Source organism: Patella vulgata, chromosome 5 (assembly GCF_932274485.2).
Source record: "Patella vulgata chromosome 5, xgPatVulg1.2, whole genome shotgun sequence".
NCBI classification, from domain to species: domain Eukaryota; kingdom Metazoa; phylum Mollusca; class Gastropoda; family Patellidae; genus Patella; species Patella vulgata.
In genome coordinates, this window is record NC_065883.2 from 401,722 (window position 1) to 423,006 (window position 21,285).

Here is a 21,285-nt window from a genome sequence, read left to right on the forward strand (position 1 = left end):
GTTGGTATGCATATTTTTAAAAATAAACGACCGTGGAAGAAATATATACATTTGTAATAAAAAACATGAAAAGGTATTATTCGTGCTGGTTGTCTGTCTTTTCACCATTACATGTGTACTGGAGCGTTCTAATCATCAATTTTGAGATAAAGGTGAGTAAGATTGGTATGCATAATTTAAAAAAACGACCGTAGGGGGGAATATATACATTTTATAATAAAACAACATGAAAAGATATTATTCGTGTTGATGTTAAAGTCTGTGATGGGGTGTTGGTGGTGTTTGTGGTGTGTGCGCATGTGAAGAGCGGGACCGGGGGGGGGGGCAAATTTAAATGACATCTACTAGTTTTCAAAGGTTCCACAATTTGAACATTTGTTTTGTCTAAAAAATATTCTTGGGCAAGAAGTATAAAATATTCCCCAAAATAAAAAAAAAATAAAGTATGAATTCTTTCTTTAAAACAATAAATGTCCAAATAAATGAATGATTTCGACAATTGCAAACGAGAATTTCTAATTCGCCATTTCGTAAAACAGGGTTAGTTTATGGGGCCACCGTCTCATTTTAATCGAAGTGAACCCTGATGCAATTACGATAGGTTATAAGATGTAGCTCTCACTAATCCAGTGATAGTTCTAAGGACATCAAGATTTACGTTTTCAAGGTACAGGACCTTGGTTTTTGTAGTACACTCATTTCGGAGAACGTTCCCACGTAGTCGAATAATAGGCGACATTAAAGCCCAGTATATTGATTCTAGATATTTTAAACTTCTGACACAAATCAGTCCTTTTATAACGGAATAATTAGTATGAACAGCCCCATTACGATTACTAATTCTTAAGTCTTTTGCTATCAGTTAACCCAGCTCCAGCACAGCAAAGAGTGTAAGAGTGCGGTTTAATTTTCTTGAGAAGGTAATAGTCCTTGTTTTGTGTGGATTAAAGTTGTTTTTCAACTTTTTGATTTTTTTTTTGGCGGGGGGGGGGGGGGGGGGGGGGGTAATGTAATTGCAGTATGTAAAGATGCGTTCAAGAGATTTCAATATTCGAGAACAAAACTACCCAGTGAAGATTCTTTATTTTGATTTGAATGAAAAGCCGTTATACTCTTCAAAAAAGTAGGGGATATTGCAATGAAAATACCTATGCAGTTGTGATATGATAAATAGTCATGGACATGCTCTAAGAGTATGTTCACAGATGAAGAACTTATCACCCCAACAGAACCACGGGGGGAGGGGTTCATTGTCAAATTTGACACTTCAAGGATGGGTTGATGAAAACTCTCGCCTGCTGGCTTATCCTATCCATGTTTGCTTTCCTATCGATTCTTGCATAAGATTTCCTGTTTATGGTATCTTTACTTTAGTGTACTACGTTTAATTTGATCGGAAGACGTGTTCGTCGGCGTCAACGTCAACCAACAACACGGCAAGAATTGGCCGTGGCACTGCAAGATGAGTGGGTCAGATTTCCCCAAATCGTGATTGGACGGTTCATTAGGAGCATGCCACGACGAATTGCTGAATGTCTGAGGATTGGTGGAGCAATTACTCGTTATTAAGACAAAAATCAAAAATGTAAGGTTTCTCTAATTGGCAACTGCGACGATTAGTGTTGGCTGCGCGAGTAACGTGAAAGGTAGCACGCTGTGATTGTCTAAATCTCCCAGCGTTAGTGAGCGTTTGGCGCGTACCTTTATCAAGTTGATAAAGATTCTAAGATAAAAACCCACGGAAAAAGACTTGGGAATGTAAAATTCGAGAATTTATTGGGCTTCGATATTTATGATAAATAATCAGTGATTAAAGACAACATCGTCTTGTATGTGCAATGCATTCTCGGTAATCTAGGGTTACCGCTTATTTTATTGCTCAAATTGAATATGCGGCAGTTTTCCGTTTCATCTCTCTATTTCACCATTTATTTATTGATAATGGTTTAGTATATTTAGATTTAACTTGTGTTGAGTAAATGGTCTTTGCTTTTAATCTGATTCCGTCTTTTTATACATAAAAATTGAGATATATGTATATGTTAAATTTAACGTTAAATTTTGGTTGATATTGCCAGAAAACATTTATAATATACAGATAATACTATTATCTGTGTAAATTCATGGTTGATTGCATCCATTGAGAAGTGTATGTTCACTTTGCCGTTACAACCATTCACAAGGGGGTCAGTCACGCGTGCCATATCGTCTGCTACTCGGTCCTTTATCAAGGAGCCTCTATGTGGTTAAGTCGCCGGTTCGCTAGCCTGCAGGTCGCACGTTTAATCCCTGCATTGGCCGAATAACTTCGTCGCGATTGTCTGGCCTCGCCCTCGTCCGGCTACGACGAAAAACTGAGGCCCGTGTATATATTGGCGTACAAACCCGCCTTTCCGAAACCTATCACATCCAGGGGGGTGGTTCCTCGCAAGTAAAATTATCTCAGGTGTGTGGGGGGGGGGGGGGGGGGGCTGGTAACTGAGTGGAAGGGGGAGGGGGTAACCAACCCCGGATAAACAATCGCAATCCAATCAATGGTCGATCTTAACATTAGCCCTTAACGCTAGACCACACACGACCTGACCTCAGCACGAACCCCGACGCGGCTGTCTATAAAGGGGCAACCCCACGCCCCCTCTCACCCCCCCCCCCCCAATAATCAATGCGTGACCTCCAGCTAACCTCGTAACAGAAGTCAAACGAGGTCAAAGGATAAACAAGAGTTCATTATAACAATACCTATTCATCTATATTCATATCCCCATTGTTCGGATAACAATACCCTATTCAATCTATTGAATAGAACAAAGGCGTCAACTCTCCTTGGTAAAAATATGGCCAGAAAGCCACAGATACTACTTACAGATTAAATTTCGTTTCGTTTTTTTTATATACTTTCGATGGCCTCTACTACATGAAGATCTGACCAGTTGTAGTGGAAGATCGCGTCAGAGGTCCTAAGAGTGGCTTTTGACCCTATGACGTTAGACATTTGTTTAACCAACCAGCGTTGATGTTTCCAGTGGGTTACCAACAGTTCCGTGCACCTTACGCCGAAATTCGCCGTAACAGACAGTTTGACTGACTAATTCATCACATTATGCAGAACGCGGGTTATATAACAACTCTTCCAGACAAATAAAGGGAAATTTTGAACTATAAAAAAACGAAACGAAATGAGATCTTTGTTTTAATCAGAATGTATTTATATGGAATATACCTAGAAGATTATTTCTGGCGACGTCATCTTTTATGACGTGTATTCTATATAATTATATCATGTGTAATTAAACCGTTTATCTGGTTGGGTTGGATGATGTTTAGAGCTGTATATTGATACATGTGGTGTCGACAGTTATTATGGTAAATTGGATGCCAGGAATGTTAGAGTAAGAGAAAGAAGTGGATACTAATAGATGTTATTATTAGATTAGATATACAACTATGTTATATAAGATATCTCATAGTTATTTATACATTCTGTATTCACAGAGAGAGAGAGAGAGAGAGAGAGAGAGAGAGAGATAGATAGAGAGAGAGAGAGAGATATAGAGAGAGATAGAGAGAGAGAGAGAGCTTCAATGACCTAAAGTGTACATGTTAGACCATTCACCACCCCCCCCCCCCCCCCCAACTAGAGAAAATAATACATTCAGTTCAAAAGAATCATATCTTGTTTAAACTGGTTTTTTTTAAAATTGTATTTGACCCGATCACAGTCTTTATGATCTTAAAGAACACGTTACATTTTCTTTTTAATAATTCAAGGATCTTTAGCAGAGGGAAGAAACCAATGGGAGGAAACTAGATCCCGAAAAAATCCCGCAGTGTTAGGCCGTCGACACTGCTCCTTGCCACGTAAAAACATCTGATCGAAATTACGACACACGAAACGCACCGATAACAATTTATATAATATTTAAAGCTAAAAGACCTGAAATGGGCAGATTTAGTTCTTTAAATGGGAGTTTAAAGTCCAACATTTTTACATCAATCGAGGTAGTAAAGATGATGGAATCCTGGACCGTTTGTGAGTGTCCGTCTTCATTAGCCCAGTCGGAGCAGAACAGTAGGACGTTAAACCCCATTTCATTTCATTTCCTTGTGAGTGTCTAATCCCCCTACTCACTGAATATCCGTGACTCGTTACTGAAGACGTGTTTCCTTAACCCATAAAATAGGATACATCTATTTGTTAAGGCCGGCTCAATTTTTGTCAAGGTCGTTGAGATGTAAATAAGGTTAGGGTACGATTGTAGGTTAGGTTTAGGGATAAACATTGGGGCTGGGTCCAGTGTTAGGGCTAGGGTTAGGATTAGCGCTAGCCCTGTTAACATCTCGTGATCAATGACGAAAAATTGTGCTGGTCTTATCATTTAGCCCTAACCTATAAAATAGAACTGTACGAGAAGTAGATTGAGATATCTACAAGTATTAAGTCATGAAACACGGGGAATACATCCAACCGTTGAATAAATAATGAGTAACAATTACCAATCTCTCCCCAAAGGAAACAGAAAAGTAATTTACATTGAAACAATAACGATGGTGAAGAAACAGTAAGTCATCAGCCTAAAAACCGACCAATAAAAACTCAAGTAACAATCACCAGAGAGAAAAACTACCAATAGAAATTCAATTAACATCCAATAAAAAATGCAAAATTACATCTGTCCTTAAAGGATTTATGTGTTTTCGACCAATAATGAAATTAGATGTCACGTTCAGAAAATCCAAGAAGAGGTCATGGCTTTTGATCTCGTTTAGACCTAATTCTAAGTTGTTGGTTGGTTATAATTACGGCTTTAGTATGTAGCGCGGTCGACATAGATTTATATTGTCTCAAACAGATTATACGTATTTGTTATATTAAAGATACAGTCACCCGTAACTGAATATCAGATCAGGACTCAGACTTCTAGAAAAGATAAGGGTGCCAGCCCCCCCCCCACCTTCCACACACACACACATATACATAAATATATATATATAACAGATTATGTGTATCTATTTGTATTTATTATAATATGTTAAAGGGAGACAATTGCCAGTGACTAAACATCACAGTACAAGTTAAAATTCCAGCACAAGTTAAAATTCCAGCACAAGTTAAAACTCCAGTACAAAATCAAATTCCAGTACAAGTTAAATTAAAGTACAAATTAAAATTCCAGTACAAGTTATATTCCAGTACAAGTTATATTCCAGTACAAGTTAAATTCCAGTACAAGTTAATTTTCCAGTACAAGTTGACTTCCAGTACATATTTGAGCTTATTGCCAATGAGTGGTCTCAATTATTAAACTATTTTATTTTTTGTGAAGAAGGCCCGAGGTTGGGAGAAAAATATTATGCTGCTCCCCATATATAAATGTAATTCAAAACCGTAAACTAATTTTTTATCCTTCAAAAGATGCAAAACGTGCATGCGTTGATATCAAAAATTAAATATATTTCTAGATTTTTTGATGGCAAAATCCTTGATAACGTCATTTATGGTGGGTCCACTTTTTATGAAACCCGGAAAGCCTTTGTTCTAATTTCGTTTAACGTCATCGATTATCGATTTTCCACCCGTTATCAATAATCGATTTTGTGGCCTTTGATTAAGAGCCCCACGAACAAGTGAAATGTCGTATATAGAATTACAATACATTGATCGTTAATTTATCTGTCATCGATGCATGTTTGTAGGGTCGGGTGTCAGCCCTCGTGGGTTTTCTCTGGGTTTCGATTCCCCAGTTGTACGTGCCAAGGAATAGGTTCGCCTGTTCATACTCGTGGGTTTTCTCCGGGTCCTCCGGTTTCCTCCCACTGCTGAAGACCCCTCACGCAAGCGAATTATTGAAATAAAATTGAACCATAAGTTAGTCCCAAAATAACCTAGTTTGTCTCGAGTGGACGTTAAACCGCATCTCTCTCTCTCTCTCTCTCTCTCTCTCTCTCTCTCTCTCTTGATGGTCTCAGTTTTCGTTGTTCGATTTTTTTATATTTAATGATTTACAACTATTAGAATAAACAATTAAGTGTACTGTATATATGATCCGATTCTCTTGTCGTTTTCTAGCACTATATTTAGTCAAGATAACTGATCATATGACAAAAGAATCATGGTGGCTTTGACTAAAACATTGTAATTATTTTCCTTCCATCTGTGTTTGATGTGTCCGATTACTAAATGTCTTTCAAACAGTATATTTAGGATTTTTTTGGACTCAGTTCGTGGTTAAAAAGGTAATCAAAAAAAGGATAGAACCTAGAAATAGGGTTTACTCTGAAATTAAATAATTACTGTACGTGTATTTATTCCGTCCTGATTCAAATCTCTCTCTCTCTCTCTCTCTCTCTATTTCGTGTGAAAGCCCCTTTAACAATAAGTTATAACTATTATAATATCGTGACTATCGATATTAACCTTTTAAACCAGTAGATGAACCGCTAGTTTAATCATCTATCAGATAGTTCCAATAATTCTCACAGAAAGCATATAATTCATAGAGATCTTCATCCTTTAATTGATAATAAGTACTTGCTATTTTGGAATAATTTTTGAAGTTTGTCAGGTAAGAAATTATATTGACCTATTTCGGTTCAGCTGATAAATGGCGCCATTAAAAACGACGATATTCCAGAACAAAGGGTGTATGGCTCTATTATATGGAACCTTAAAATAGAGACGAAAATGAGTCTAAATTTCTAATTCGTGTTTTTAACTTGGAATTTTATGGAAAGTATTGAGTTGGAGGTCATTATAGGTCAACTTTTGTTCATAGATGATGATAAATGACCCTTTTAAAAGCGGAAATATAACATAATAAAAATCAAAAATCTATAATCTTTGAATGCCTCAATCTAACTTAAAGACCCTATGCGTAATTTTATCGATATAGAATCAGTTTCAAACTACAATATTGTGAATGGTGAATCTCTAAAAATACCAGTCCAAAAATTGTTCATTATTCCTGTCCAACTTCGTGGGTTTTCTCCTGGTCCTTCGATTTCCTCCCACTGCTAAAGACCCCTACGCACAAGTGAAATATTGAAATAAAATTGAACTTTATGTTAGTCCCGAAGTGACCTAGTTTGTATCAAGTGGACTTTAAACCCCATTTCTCTCTCTGTCTCTGTCGGACCCCGTTCAGTATTTATAGTATTGCATTTTAAACTGCTTAAAGAAATAAAGCGAAACGAAATTCACATTTGATTTTAATTAGTTTGGTAAAAACTGTGTATTAATTGAATTAGATCAGAAATCATCTGGTTTCCATAACTTAAAGGTGAAGATTTTTTTTTTTTTTTTTAACCTTTTTTAAATATTGTTATCGATATCTTTTCTTCTTTTATTCTATTTAACAAAGAATGGAAACTTCTTCTTTAAAATAAAAATTCTTGCAATTTATATGAAAAAGGTGAGATTAGAATAGATGGACAGAGAAAGAGTAAGTCATTTCGGGACCTACGCCCCCCCCACATACGCCCCCCCCCCCAAATACGCCCCACCCCCACATGCGCCCCTTTGAGCACCACTACATTAACCAAATAGGTTTATTTTCTGGAATTTAGAAGTGTTTAAAACATGATACTATGAATCAGTCAGTGATTTGTTATATGGTATATCTTTTCACATTGATATTTTTATTACCTACCGACTGCTGTAGCTTATTGAGATAATAGTGGTTAATGTATAACGTTCAATCGAGGAGGTGGGGGTGATTAGCACATGCGCGCTGTCATTGAGTCAACTGGCGTGGTTTCGATTCCCCGGTTGTACGTGACAAGGAGTAGGGTCGCCTGTTCAACCTCTTGGGTTTTCTCCGGGTCCCCGGGTTTCCTCCCACTGCTAAAGACCCCTACGCGAAAGCGAATTATGGAAATAAAATTAAACCATATGTTAGTCACAAAATGACCTAGTTTGTGTTGAGTTGACGTTAAACCCCATTTCTCTCTCTCACGTTCAGTGGAGATTGTATAATTCATCTCAGTACCATATTTTAATTTGACCCAAATCAAACAGGTTTAGATCCTTTATATAACAGACCCAGGTTGCTGGATTTTACTAAATATTTTACCGGAAGAGGGGTTTATATAGGATTTGCCTGTTCCCCAACCCCCTCAGTTTCTGAATAAATATTGTTAATAAATAAAAATAAAAAAAATAAATATAACAAATCCCTTTCACATGTACGTGTTGAATAGGTTATACATCTTTTTAAACATAAAAGAAAAGAACCAAGTTTTATATCTTCTCTGGGGAAAATCCCTTTTATGTGAATAGTAAAATTTGTCCTATATGATACAGATTTATTTTAAATATGCAAGGAGAGAAAGTTTTTTTATATATTTTTCTCTAGGGAAAACTCTTTGTCATATAAATGGTAAAGTCAGCCCGTACAGACCATTAAAATATGCGTGGAGAAAAAGGGAGTTTATCTTTTAAAGATACTATTACATAGTTAAATATGGCCTTTAATATTTCAACCGTTCATTGGTCTAGAAGTTTGGTTATATGACCTTATCATCTGAATACTAAATAATAATACATATAACATTTAAAACCAGAAAAATAAGGATTTAGCTCTTTTCTAATGTATCGTTAAGACCTCTACTGTTGTGACCCTGCCACAACTTATATTAAGTTAGTGTTAAGTAATAGATTAGTTCTGTAGCATTCATCCATTATCAGAAATACAGAACATATATATCTGTCATTGTTAATAGCATATTCCGTGTTTCATTACCTTTAAAGTAGCTAAGTCTCTAACTCAATATCATCCAAAGTCTTCGACATTGAAAATTTGAATTATTTGTCAATTTAAATCAACATATGTTGTGATCTTACCGGGAAAAGATGGGCTTCTCATATCCAATATTTAGGACAAAATGAACATTTTACTACTGGTACACGAATCGTGTACCATAATTCGTTTCAGCGCCATTTGTAACAATGGACTCGAAGAACGAAGCTAGACATATTTCACAAGTCATGTCAAACGGTGACGCCATATTCTTATCTGGAGAGTATGCGCAATAGATAGTATCTATGTAGACTGGAATAACCAGGCGCTAGAGATTGTCGTTTGATTGAGACTTCTGGCTACTTCGCCGAACATAATTGATTTGAAATTACAGTAACAACAGAAATGTAAATCAGTTTATATATTCATATTGCATTATTATACGCGTTGCTACCCATTTGTATCAATTTCTAGGTCCAAAATATTAGCGATTTAGCTCCTTTAAGACTTTTGTTAGTGTGACTCTGCCTTCACTAATTAGATGGTGTTAATAAGGAATAAATTAGTTCTACAGAATCCATCTATTGTCAGAATTCCAGAACATATTCCTGTCATTATTAATAGTATGTTTCTTGTTTCATTATCTATATAATGTAAACATGTAAGTATATTAATTCCTTGGCCAAGTCTATCTTCCTGCATACGAAACTTGATATCACACACGAAGTTAGTTGACCGACATTTTAATTCCCAAATCGACGATTTTAGTCGAAAAAACTAAATCTCGACAATTTAGAAAAGTATTTATTCAGCTTCTATTTAATAAAATTGAAAATGATTGTATATTCTTTGAATTAGAGCCACATCATAAAGTAATATTCTAATTCTTGAATATGGCGGTCATTCAGCACAGAGATCTTTTCCCAATGTTGATAGTTCTCTGCGCGCTAAATGGTTCTTTCTGATTATTTCCTTGTTCATACTCTCAGATTCTCTGTAATACAGAAATATAATTTAAAAAAATGACAAGACTCGTCAACACAAATCATCCATTATGATATAACGTCATCAAAATTTCTGACGTCGGAGGCTTTAAAACTTGCCCGAATCGATCGAATGGGACAAAAAACCTAAATCATTTCATTTATAAATGTCAATCCTGTTGTTATGGAAACGGGCAATGTATTCAATCAAGTTCAAATATCGAATAAAACTGGAAGTTGGTGTAGTCAAGGTTTTGTTTTAGAAGCGCAGATCATTATTTTTTAAATTTCTGATTAATTTTGTAAATTGATAAATTGATATTCATTTCGTCCTTTGTAATATTTAATTTGTGAATATGATTTTATTTTTCAGGCAGAGACAATACTAGTTACATCCATTGAGGTACGTTAAGTTTAAACATCCTGTAATATATTTCATCTTGTACAGACTGTTATGGACGATGCTGTCTATTTGGGAATCAGGGTGGTTGGGAATGAGATCTGACAGGTTGCAGGGAACAGGCCAGTTAGAGGAGGGATCAGCCAGGTTGGGAAAATCAGACGGGTTAGGAATGAAATTAGACCGGTTAGGAATGAGATCAGACCGGTTTGGAAGATCTGTCCGTTCGGGTCGGTTGGGTAGATCTCGTTGATTGGGAAGGAGGTCGGATTGGTTGTGGAGAATAGGCAGGTTGAGCGATCAGGCCGTTTAGGAAGGTGTTTAGGAAAGTTGAGAAGGTGATTAAGTCGTTTGGGAAGGAGATCAAGTCGGTTGGGAAGGAGATCAGATCTGTTGGAAAGGATATCAAAGCGGTTGGGAGGGTCATTTACATATGGAAAATTCATGTATCGGATAATTCTTATTTAGGGTCACCTGCCCCCCCTCACCCTGCCTAACCTTTCTGGTCTCTAATACGGCTTTTGGAATGTTTTACTTCCATAACCGACCGGAACCGGAATCTGCAGCCCTCCCCTTTCTATCAATCCCTCCCCTCTCCACTACCCACCCCCTCCCCTTTCCATCACAACTGTATGAACACTGACCGAAAGTGAACCATTTTTGAACAAATATTATTTTTATAGGATTCAACTTTTACACTATTATAATTTACGAGGGGACTAAGGATGGCTCGGATGACCCCCCCCCCCCTCCCCCGGGGTTTAACATTTTTAAGATACAAGACTTTCTTCATATAATATGTCGAAAGGTAGTGCTAATGATTTACTTAATAATAGTCTGTATTGTACTTAATTTATTATTCTACCACATAGCTCCCTTTTAATCATTACCTACTCAGACCTGTTAAAACAAATCACACCTTGACAAACAAAAATCATTTCTTCTGCCAAACTCCATAAAAAAAAAAATCGTTACTTTTAAATTATATGTGTACGATGGAGAAAGATTGAGGCATTCTAGTGAATAAGTGTCAAACAGATGTGATAAGTTATTAACTTTTAAAATGAGCCGGAAAATAACATTTTTCATATTTAATGACAAGGGAATATGTCTAGCACCTGGGAGAGGTTTACTATAATTGTAAATTGAATTCACCAATTGAAATGCCATGGCCATAAAAGAATTCGGAATAATACAAATTATTATTTTTCTGAATATAACATCGTTATAAATCAATTTTAAATGAACAACCTAATTTGTGAATAAGAAATCCAAACACAATCCCGCCGTCCTTTCTCCATCATTCATTATCCACCGTCCTTTCTCCATCATTCATTATCCACGGTCCTTTCTCCACATTTCATTACCCACCGTCCTTTCTCCATCATTTATTATCCACCGTCCTTTCTCCACATTTCATTATCCACCGTCCTTTCTCCATCATTCATTATCCACGGTCCTTTCTCTACCATTCATTATCCACGGTCCTTTCTACACCATTCATTATCCACATCCACCATCCTTTCTCCTTCATATGGGGATCACGTGGCTAAGTGGGTAAGACGCTGGCTCGCTAGCCTGGCGATCGGGTGTTCGATCCCTGCATTGGCCGAGAAAGTTCATCCAGATTTTCCGGCGTGGTGACCCCTTGTCAGTGATGCAGGACGGAGGGCCTGACAAGGACAGCTGTCTAGTCGTTCGGATGGGACAAAAAACCGAGGTCCCGTGTACAAATTGGCGTGCACGTAAAATGGCAGCTGGAATTCAATATAAGAGTTGGCCGTAGCGCCGCTGCCCGGGCAAAATTTCCCTCATAGCCCAGTTTAGGAGCAAAACAGTAGGACGTTAAACCCCATTTCATTTCATTTCATTTTCTCCTTCATACATCTTATTAATCATGTTTTATTTCAGAATACACCTTACCTACAAGCACCACCAAGTAAAGAGAATACCAGCAATCCATACACTGGTTTCATCAAGGATGTTTTGGATGAAGTGGCGAAATTTACAAAGTTTGATTTTAAAATTAGTCTGGTTGATGACAATACGTTTGGAGCCCAAAATGATGATGGATCGTTCACTGGGATGATTGGAGAGGTCATGTTAGGGGTAGGTTGGCTAACGAGAGAGAGAGAGAGAGAGAGAGAGAGAGAGAGAGAGAGAGAGGGGGGGTTTAACGTCCACTCGACACAAACTAGGTCATTTCGGGACTAACACATGGTTCAATTTATTTTCAATAATTTGTTGCGCGCAGGGGTCTTTAGCAGTGGTAGGAAATCGGAGGAGCCGGAGAAAACCCACGAGATTGCACAGGCGACCCTATTATTTGTCACGTACATCCGGCGAATCGAAACCATGCCAGCTGAATCAATGACAGACCTTATGATACAACGCGCACGTGCTAACCATTCGACCACCCAACTCCCCAGAATGGAGATGAATGCCGACAAAATGGCGCGGTTTGCAAACAAATTATTGCTATGCGGTTATATAATTATATATTCTCCAAGCACAATGTATCTTTACGCACAGCATAATAATTTTTCTAAGCCCCAAATTGTTCAAATAAATTTTATTTTGGATTGTCAGTAATTCCCTTACGCAAATTGTCTAAATATTAGTAGCAAAAAATGTTATCCTATATTTAAAAAAAGTAACAACTCTTTTGCATCGCTCTTTACGACAGCAGATTTAAAGGACAATATTGGTGCCAGTCATTATATCACATATATGCGATAGAACTGGTTAAACACGTTCCAAATATAATTTTAACACAGAGATTTTTTTGAATTGTCAGATATCCTCCCACAGTCTCATATATCAATTTTTGGTCTTCGAAGGAATTATTAGTGAGCAGAAATTCGCCCGTGTATCTGTTATCACTCGTCACATCAGTCAGTTATATAGAAGGATAACTCGTGTTTTCCTTTTGCGTTCGTCACTTCCCTTTCTTGAAGTCTTAATAACACTGCTATCGTAGCAATGATCTCTGTGTTAAAAGTATATTTGGAACGTGTTTAACCAGTTCTATCATATATGTGATAATGACTGGCACCAATATTGCCCTTTAACAAATATTAACTAGCTGTGTGTACCCCGATCCCGCCGCACCGCAACTAAAACTCGCTACGCGCTCCTAATGTACATGCATATTGAAATCTTATTGGAACGTCGCAGTGAAATAAACAATAGCAATTGTTATTCCATAAATAGTGTGTTATTTGATTATGTTCCAATTACTAAATGCCATTCAAAGAATAATTACATGCATATTAGTTAAAGTTACAATTTCATATTTTTAAGTTATATTTTTAAAATGTATTAAAATAAAGCCCTAAAATAGATGGTATCTTTAAACAGTCCTACCTTGTTAAAGAATAATCCTATTAATCCTATAATTCACTATTGCCAGTTGAGAAATTGGCAAAAATATCATTTTCAACTACAAATTCAAACGTTTTAACATAGCTATTCCATGGCGGGGAATAGGAAAACAAGGGAGGTAATTGTGATATTATTTCCTGTGTCAATGATTTTTAAGTGTGAGAAAGATAACCTATGATCGTATAATAGTGAGTTGACAACCTATTGAGCAAAAGGCATAGAAATAATTATGTTTTGACTTTCTTAAAAAATATGAAATTGTAACTTTAAGTGTTTTGTGAAACACATTAGGCATAACCTCTTTTCAGCCATAAAACCTATGTTATATAGTCGTATTTAGCTACCATTGGAGGTTTTCAGTTCTACCTGGCAAATGTAACATCTTAAAAATAAGTGGCGACGGGGTGTAAGCAGGTATCTCATGCCCCCAGACATTCACTCTTGATAATCGAGAGTTAATTTTGAAAAATAGGGTGTCAAAAATTATAACTCGTAAGCGCCCTATCCACAGAAATAGAATTTCTTATCTCTTCTAAGCTCATTTCTGCCCATTCTTCCCGAATCGTATTTTTAAGTTTGTTTTACGGAAATGGTTTTGATCGTACTGAAAAGGGGACATAACGCCGGAACGGAAGTCCGATTTGCACCAAAATCAACCCGTAATGGACATATATTTAAACCGTATTTAAAATCGAATAAAAATTGTGACAAATATTAGCGTATCAAAAAGCGATTTTTGTACAATCTGGGACTATCATCGAGGAAGTTACGGTCTAATATGTGCCAAAGTCCAACACATCCAAAATCTTTGGAAAGTAAACAAATATTCAGTGGCGTCAACATCGGATAGAAATTTCAACTTGTAAAGCTCCGACTGCATAATATGTCCACGTGGAAATGTATGCGTATAAAAATTGTTGTTCTTGTTTTCGTGGATCGGAGGTTTTTTTTCTTTGTTCAATGGGAGGTGGGGGAGTGGGGCATCTCTATTTCCTCGAGTATATATCTGTCACCTCCCCCCCCCCCCAAACATCCACCCACCACCACCACCTCCCCCCCCCCACACACACCCACCACCACCACCTCGTTTTGTCTGTCCTTGCTTGAAGTACTATACTGTTTAAATAATGGTGATATAATTATTGTGGATATTTCTATCCGTATCGCAATATTCAGTCCTACCACGAATGCACATTATTTCTTACCAACTATATTATATATTTTTTAAAATAGAATTCACCTGTAGATTATTCTAAAAGTACCACTACCGATATACACTGATGCATGACCCAACACCTGTGTATAAACAACACGAGACAGTTGGTTTGAAAAGAGTTCCTATCGTTATGGCTCACGTGGTGTAGTAGATCGTTTTGAGAAACACAAATCTTCCATATGCAGTTAATTAACCATGCAAACAAAATTCTTGATATCAATCTATTTTGCACTGTAACCAGAATAATCCAAGGAAGCAACTGGTCCTTTGTCTTAAACAAAGCCGGTGATGTTGGGATTATCGACCACTGAATGAGCGACACAATAAAAATGAAGAAGCTATCTTTTTACCGTAGCTGACTTGGTATAATGGTACCTTTAGCTGCTAAACGTACTTAAATTATACATACAAAACTATCGGCTAACCTTACTTAAATTGTATATACAAGATACAAAACAATCGGTTAACCGTACTTAAATTGTACATAAAAGATACAAAACTATAACGTTAACACTATTTTCAGATAATCTAGAATTACTTCCTATTGGCGGAAAAAGTATAGGCCTACATTACTACTGTATATCATGGAAAAGTTTTTGTTCAAGTTCAAGTGTTTTCTTTCATATCGCGACATAATCCAATTTATTTATATGTAGCTGATTCTGGCTGAATTAAATAGAGCAACGTATACGGCCCTTTTTTGTAATTAGCAATAGTAGTACCATGCCTAGTACTATGCAGTCGCTGGTTAGATGTGGAAAATACTGCAGTCGCTGGTTAGATGTGGAAAATACGCTTAGACAACTCCCCACATTCAACATGTGAAACATACTCTCTTTTATCTGTTACATATTTTCCCTTCCAGAACCTGTCTGCTGTCTAGCAAATTCTCGCAAGTATGATAGTTTTGTAGCTTTGGGTTTTGGACCTTGAATTATCTAATTGCTCAAATATGATGTAAATAGGTATAGAGATTGGTTAAACAAGCTGAATGATGCAATCGTAAATTTCCTATCACATGTAATACATGATATTCTTATTCCCACAAAACCAGCTAATGTTTACCAAATTATAACTCTTTTTTATGTAACCATCTGTCACTCATTCACTTAGTTAATTTAAGTACAACTACTACATATATGTGAATCTAATAACTTGCCAAAGATATTACTTAATACAATATAATGCCATCATTAATTTCAAGAGAAGAATTCTACAAAAAGTGTTCCACAATTGCCATCAACCAAGTGGATCAAGCAGTAAACAGAAGAAAACATAGAGTATACTTCACTGTTTATACGACAATATACACATTTAAAAATACAAAACACAAGTTTATCAGAGAGCCAGAAAATACTTTTCATTCTGTATGGTAATTAGTCATAATAAATTTATTGTATTACCAACAACTAAGATAATTTCGAAACATGATGATAAAACTACGGCAATGCCTTAATAAAATCAGAAATTTGATTTTCATTTATGCATGTAGCGGTTTAGCAACAATGTTCAATTACATATACACTTTAACTAGAATATAATTTAGACTGCAGATTGGATTGTAATTCTTCTAAAGTAGCTATGACGCGTGGTAATCTTGGTCTGGACAGAGCCCGGACGTTGGTACAGGCTTTCCAGAGAGGGGACGACTTTAGCCTGGGCCATAATTTGACCAAATAAAAAAAAAACAAACTGAAGACGTCTGACTGTGGGGTCGTGTGGCAGTTTTCACGGGCTTCGGGAGTCAAAACTTAGAACTAAGACATAATAATTTATTATAGTCGGGGCTGACAGTAAACCCCAAGCCTTTCCTGAATTTGGACATCCCGAAGTCAAAGAAACGAACATAGAACCCATCGAGATCCACCAGGATGTTGTCGGCTTTTAAATCATTGTGCATAACGTGACATCTGTGGATGTTGAATGGCTTCTTGCTGATATTTATGCAAATCGTTATCAACGATTTCGCTGACAGATCACCATGGTGTTTCAAGATGGTTTCGATGCTCCCTGATCCGAAAAACTCTTGCACCAGTGAAAAGTCATTCTCGTCGATGATTTATTTTATGCCAGGATCCCATGAAATGTAAGTGTTGCGTCTTTTCCGTGTAACAGAGCTACAATCCGAGCTGCATGTTCCACCGATTCCCAGCAGATTCTTTCGTTGAGGAAATCCTTTACAGCAATCTGCTGTGAGGTTTTGAGCAAGCGTCCTAGATACACCACGCCCTAGCTACCTCGTCCAATATCTTTAAGCGATTCGTCCTTATGAAACACAATGTCCTTTGATCGGATGGAGAGTACAAAAATAGAATCCAAGTCTTCGGGTAAATCACTCGAAGCTTCATATCTAGATGGTAAGAAAGGCGAATATCTTGAATCGTGTCTGAACATGTCCATCATGACATCGTGGTTCATGCCGAAATTCCCAACGCTGTCAATATAAAGCAGCCTGGCGATGTCAACGTATTCTTTCAAACTGACGTTCAAAAGATTTTCCTCTACGATGCCATCACCTTCTTGGAGGTGACTTTCTGCCTCTGGATTCTTGACAAAATACGCTGGATCCAACAAAACTGCTAAATTAGTTAGTTGAACTGTTTGTTCAACACCAAGTATAAAATCCAATCTTGTTTTGCGTATTTTGTTTGCCAAAGCTATATTCATCATTGGTTCTGGGCAGCTGTATTGTATCCTATTTTGTATGTCGAAAGTCCTTCCATGAAGTGTACCTAAATAATTTTCAAACCGCAGTAAGTTGAACCTAAAGACACTTTGGAAATCAATCACGCCAGAAATTGGTGGTGCTTCGCCAGCTGCTGATTTGAAGGCCCATTTTGCTTGACTTCTTATATCTGTTTTTAAGGAGCTAGCCCCATTGTCTGATGATGTAGATCTCTGACGGACGATGCAGGAACCGCGGAATCTTTTGATGTTGGTGAAGTTTTAGCAAAAGCTTCTTTAAGACCAGACACATCTTGCATGTGAGTGGTAGTCGGAGCTGGAACCTGTGACGACAGATCTTTGACATCGTTTGTTGTTTGGGCTTGCACAAAGGCTTCAGTATATTCCGGTACAGCTTAAACAGAGGCACTGTTTAATTATGGCACAGCTTGAACAAAGGCTTTCATATAGTCCGGTACAGCTTGAACAGAGGTACTGATCAATAGCGGTGCAACTTGAACAAAGGCTTCCATGCATTTTGGTACAGCTGGAACAGATGTACTGATTAATTGTGGCGTGGCGTGTACTGAAACATCTGTGCTCTTAGGTGTAGCTGCTTGACATCCAATAGTAGTTTGGAACTTTCAGTCTCACAGCTAATAATCTATACATAACTGGATCAACAGTTTGAGTTTTCATGGATTCGTCATGTTGTCCAATATTTTCCAGCAACGTTCTGTTTGATTTCTCTCCATTTTTCTTGGCAACAAGAACTTCTATCGTGGTTATTAAGGAGTTTTGATAGTAGTATTTCCAGATCGTGGTTGTCAAGGAGTTTTGATAGAAGTATTTCCATATCGCTGATGGTAGCATGATCATTGGTTTGTACGGATGCTGAAGTAGTTTTAGGTTTATGAGTTCTCAATGGGATTAGGCAAAACCTTTGTTGGTGTTCATATCGTTTTAAACAAACAGATTTTAAGGAACCAGTCTGACTATTTCCTTGTTTCCAGGTTTCCATTAATTAATTAGATAATTGATTTAATGAATTAATTAATTGATTATGCGTGATTAATTATCGCCAAACACAGTTGTAACTTTCTTAATACTTGGTCAATTTCAATGAAATTTTCCAGCAAAATGTAGCTGTTGAAAAGCTCTAAATGATACATCAGATAAGTAATTAAAACCTTTATAATATCACTACTCTTACTCAATATATAGGTCCAATTTACAATGATAGTATGGCTAGCACAAAACCAACTCCGAAGTAACCAGATCTGTGGCAAGGACATACTTGGACACGTTGTAGGATTCTCCATCGTCCAATATACCACACCCATTCCAGTAACAAACACGATAGGTGACCATATTCTTTCTTAGTTTCTCAATCCAACCGTGGCAAAGTTTTTTCTTTAACAAGTCTTCTCCAGCAGGAACAGCATTGTACGTTTCATTTAAGTATCCTCTGGCCATGCCTGGCTTCTGAAAGAGATTCTGCTTCCTGTTGTTCTTTGGTGGAGGCATTACAATGTTTGAGTTTACCTGAATATAAAAGTAATTTGTGATAGTTTGGAATTTCATTATAAAAGAGAATAATAGTTAAGTGTTGGTCCGCCAGAAAACCATGCAGAAAGTGATAAGGTGGGGGTCGGCCAAATTCATTCTTACTCAGGTCATAAAGTCACCCCATCCCAACATGCAAAAAACCAAAATGGCCGACCCCAAATATTAACCCCCTCTTAGATATGGCCCTATGTCGATTTTTAGCCATTTTTGGCGAATTTTCGGTGAAAATTTGTCATTTTTCAGCTATCAAATTCTACTAAAAGCATCAGGTTAGTGATTATGTCCAATTGTGGATGGATAGTGGGGGTCGGCCCCTAAAACCCAACATGAAAGACCGACCCAATATCACAGTCTTTAGCCGCTGGGGGGCGTTTTCTGGATACCACTTTTCGCATAGTGAAATGTACCCAATCAGTGAGGGGCTATATCTCGTCTGCAGCAGGGGGTGGGTCGAAATCGGGGGTATGTATTTTAAGGCGAGTATATGTCCTAACAATATCAACAATAAAATCCACCGGCGCTAGTCTACAACATAGCGAATCTTTGATGAGAAGATTGCCGATTTCTGGATTTCTGACAATAAACTGATATTCACTGAAAGGATTCTAGGAGGCCTCAACACTTATAAAGTGCTCTAAATGCTCTATATATCACGGCATTTCGGATGGAAAATATTTCGAAGGTACCGCCACCCGCTCTAGCAAAACAGACACGGTTGATTTTAGCTTGGTGTCCAACCTCAAATCCAAGATGGCTGCCATGGAGGAGAAATGCGATTTTTCTCAATATTTTGAGTCAAAATGTTTTGCAGGGTTTTGCATGGTTTTCTCACGGATTGACTCTTAAAAAACTATAGTTCATTGTAAAGTGACCAATCAGAGAAAGTCAAAATGTCACGTGATCACAACAGTGCAGAATCGCCCACCACAGCCAAAGGTACACGGACGTTGCAAGAAATAAACAACAAATATCACATCAAGTGAATGGACCCAGGGGCTAATTGTAAGCGCCCACTGCGTTGTACTGTTCCAGGCCTGTAATGATATAGGTTTCACTCAAAATGAAAAACAAAACAATGATTAACAAGAAAGACGCAATAAGGGCGATAATCCTGATAGATTTTCGGAAAACACTAAAACCTTAGATATTAAAAGTGTGGTGAGCAAACAGGAGCAACATAGAGTACCATTTTAATCCATGGGTCCATTAGAGGGGAACATCGTCAAATTATTCGCCCGTGATACTTGCGCTATTCTTTTCGACCATTGGTGGAAGGAAGTAACTCGTTAAATTATCCGCGAGTGATACTTGCGCTATTCTTTTCGACCAATCGACTGGGCGAAGGGAAGTAACTCATGTTTTATTGCAACTAAAATTATTGTGGTGAAGCTAAACAATAACGCCAGGACTGGCATGCAAACTGTTTTTGATTGGTTTGTAGAATCACGCTACGATCAAGGGGAGATAATTTGAATTCCTGAGAACCACGTGAGTGGACCCCAAATTAGTGTAGTAGAGAGGATATGCTGGGCCCGAATATAAAATATTCAATAAAATATCAGCTACTATCTCACTATGTGGTATCGCGAGTAGAATTCTGAAACATAGACAATAACTGCGAAATAGGCACCATTCGCGTACATGGTTAACGGACCTAACCATATAAGAAAAAAACAACGTATGAAATATTAATACGCCCCATCCCCGATTCTTGGGTGGTTGTAATCCTCACCAGAATTTGACTTATTGTAATTTGAAATTTTTTATTTTTTATTTTTATCTTTCAGAAAGCCGATGTCGCTGCTGCTGCTTTAACAGTGACGTCTACTCGACGAAGTGTTGTTGAATTCTCTCCTACCATTCAAAACTTCGGCCATGTTATTGTCATGCGCAAACCAGATGGCATTCAGACGAACTATTTAGAGCGGGTATCTCGCCTTTTTTCTCCACTAGAACAGAGTGTCTGGTTGATGTCGCTAGTTGCCTTCTTCATCACGAGCACCATTCTTTACGGTATCGCCCATAGTAACCCGTATGAATGGAGGAGGCTAGCTCACGACGGAGAGGCGACACTGAGAGAGGGAGAAACATTTAATTGCATGAATTCGTTCTGGTTCATCATCAGCTCGTGGGCATTACAAGGTTTGTGCTTATATATCTAGTGTAACCATGGCGATTCAGTGTTGGTCGATAAAGTTTCTTGATGTTATTGTCCAGTGTGTTTCTCACTTGTCCAAGTAGGAGTTCCTGGGTGTTCGCTCTCAGTTCGTCGCCATTTTCTGGCCTTATGCAGGAGGGAAGTCCTGGTCGGGATGGGACGAAAAACCGAGGTCC

General features: G+C 37.5%; 1 protein-coding gene across 1 annotated transcript in view; it reads left to right on the forward strand.

Annotated features, from left to right (window-relative positions):
* The window catches only part of LOC126821666 (glutamate receptor 2), a 41,022-nt gene that overhangs the window by 15,701 nt on the left and 4,036 nt on the right, over positions 1 to 21,285 (forward strand). The window contains exons 2-4 of the mRNA XM_050550138.2: positions 10,092 to 10,121; positions 12,030 to 12,227; positions 20,739 to 21,093. Coding sequence (XP_050406095.2) covers positions 10,092 to 10,121; positions 12,030 to 12,227; positions 20,739 to 21,093 — 583 coding nt within the window. The remainder of the gene's footprint in view (positions 1 to 10,091; positions 10,122 to 12,029; positions 12,228 to 20,738; positions 21,094 to 21,285) is intronic.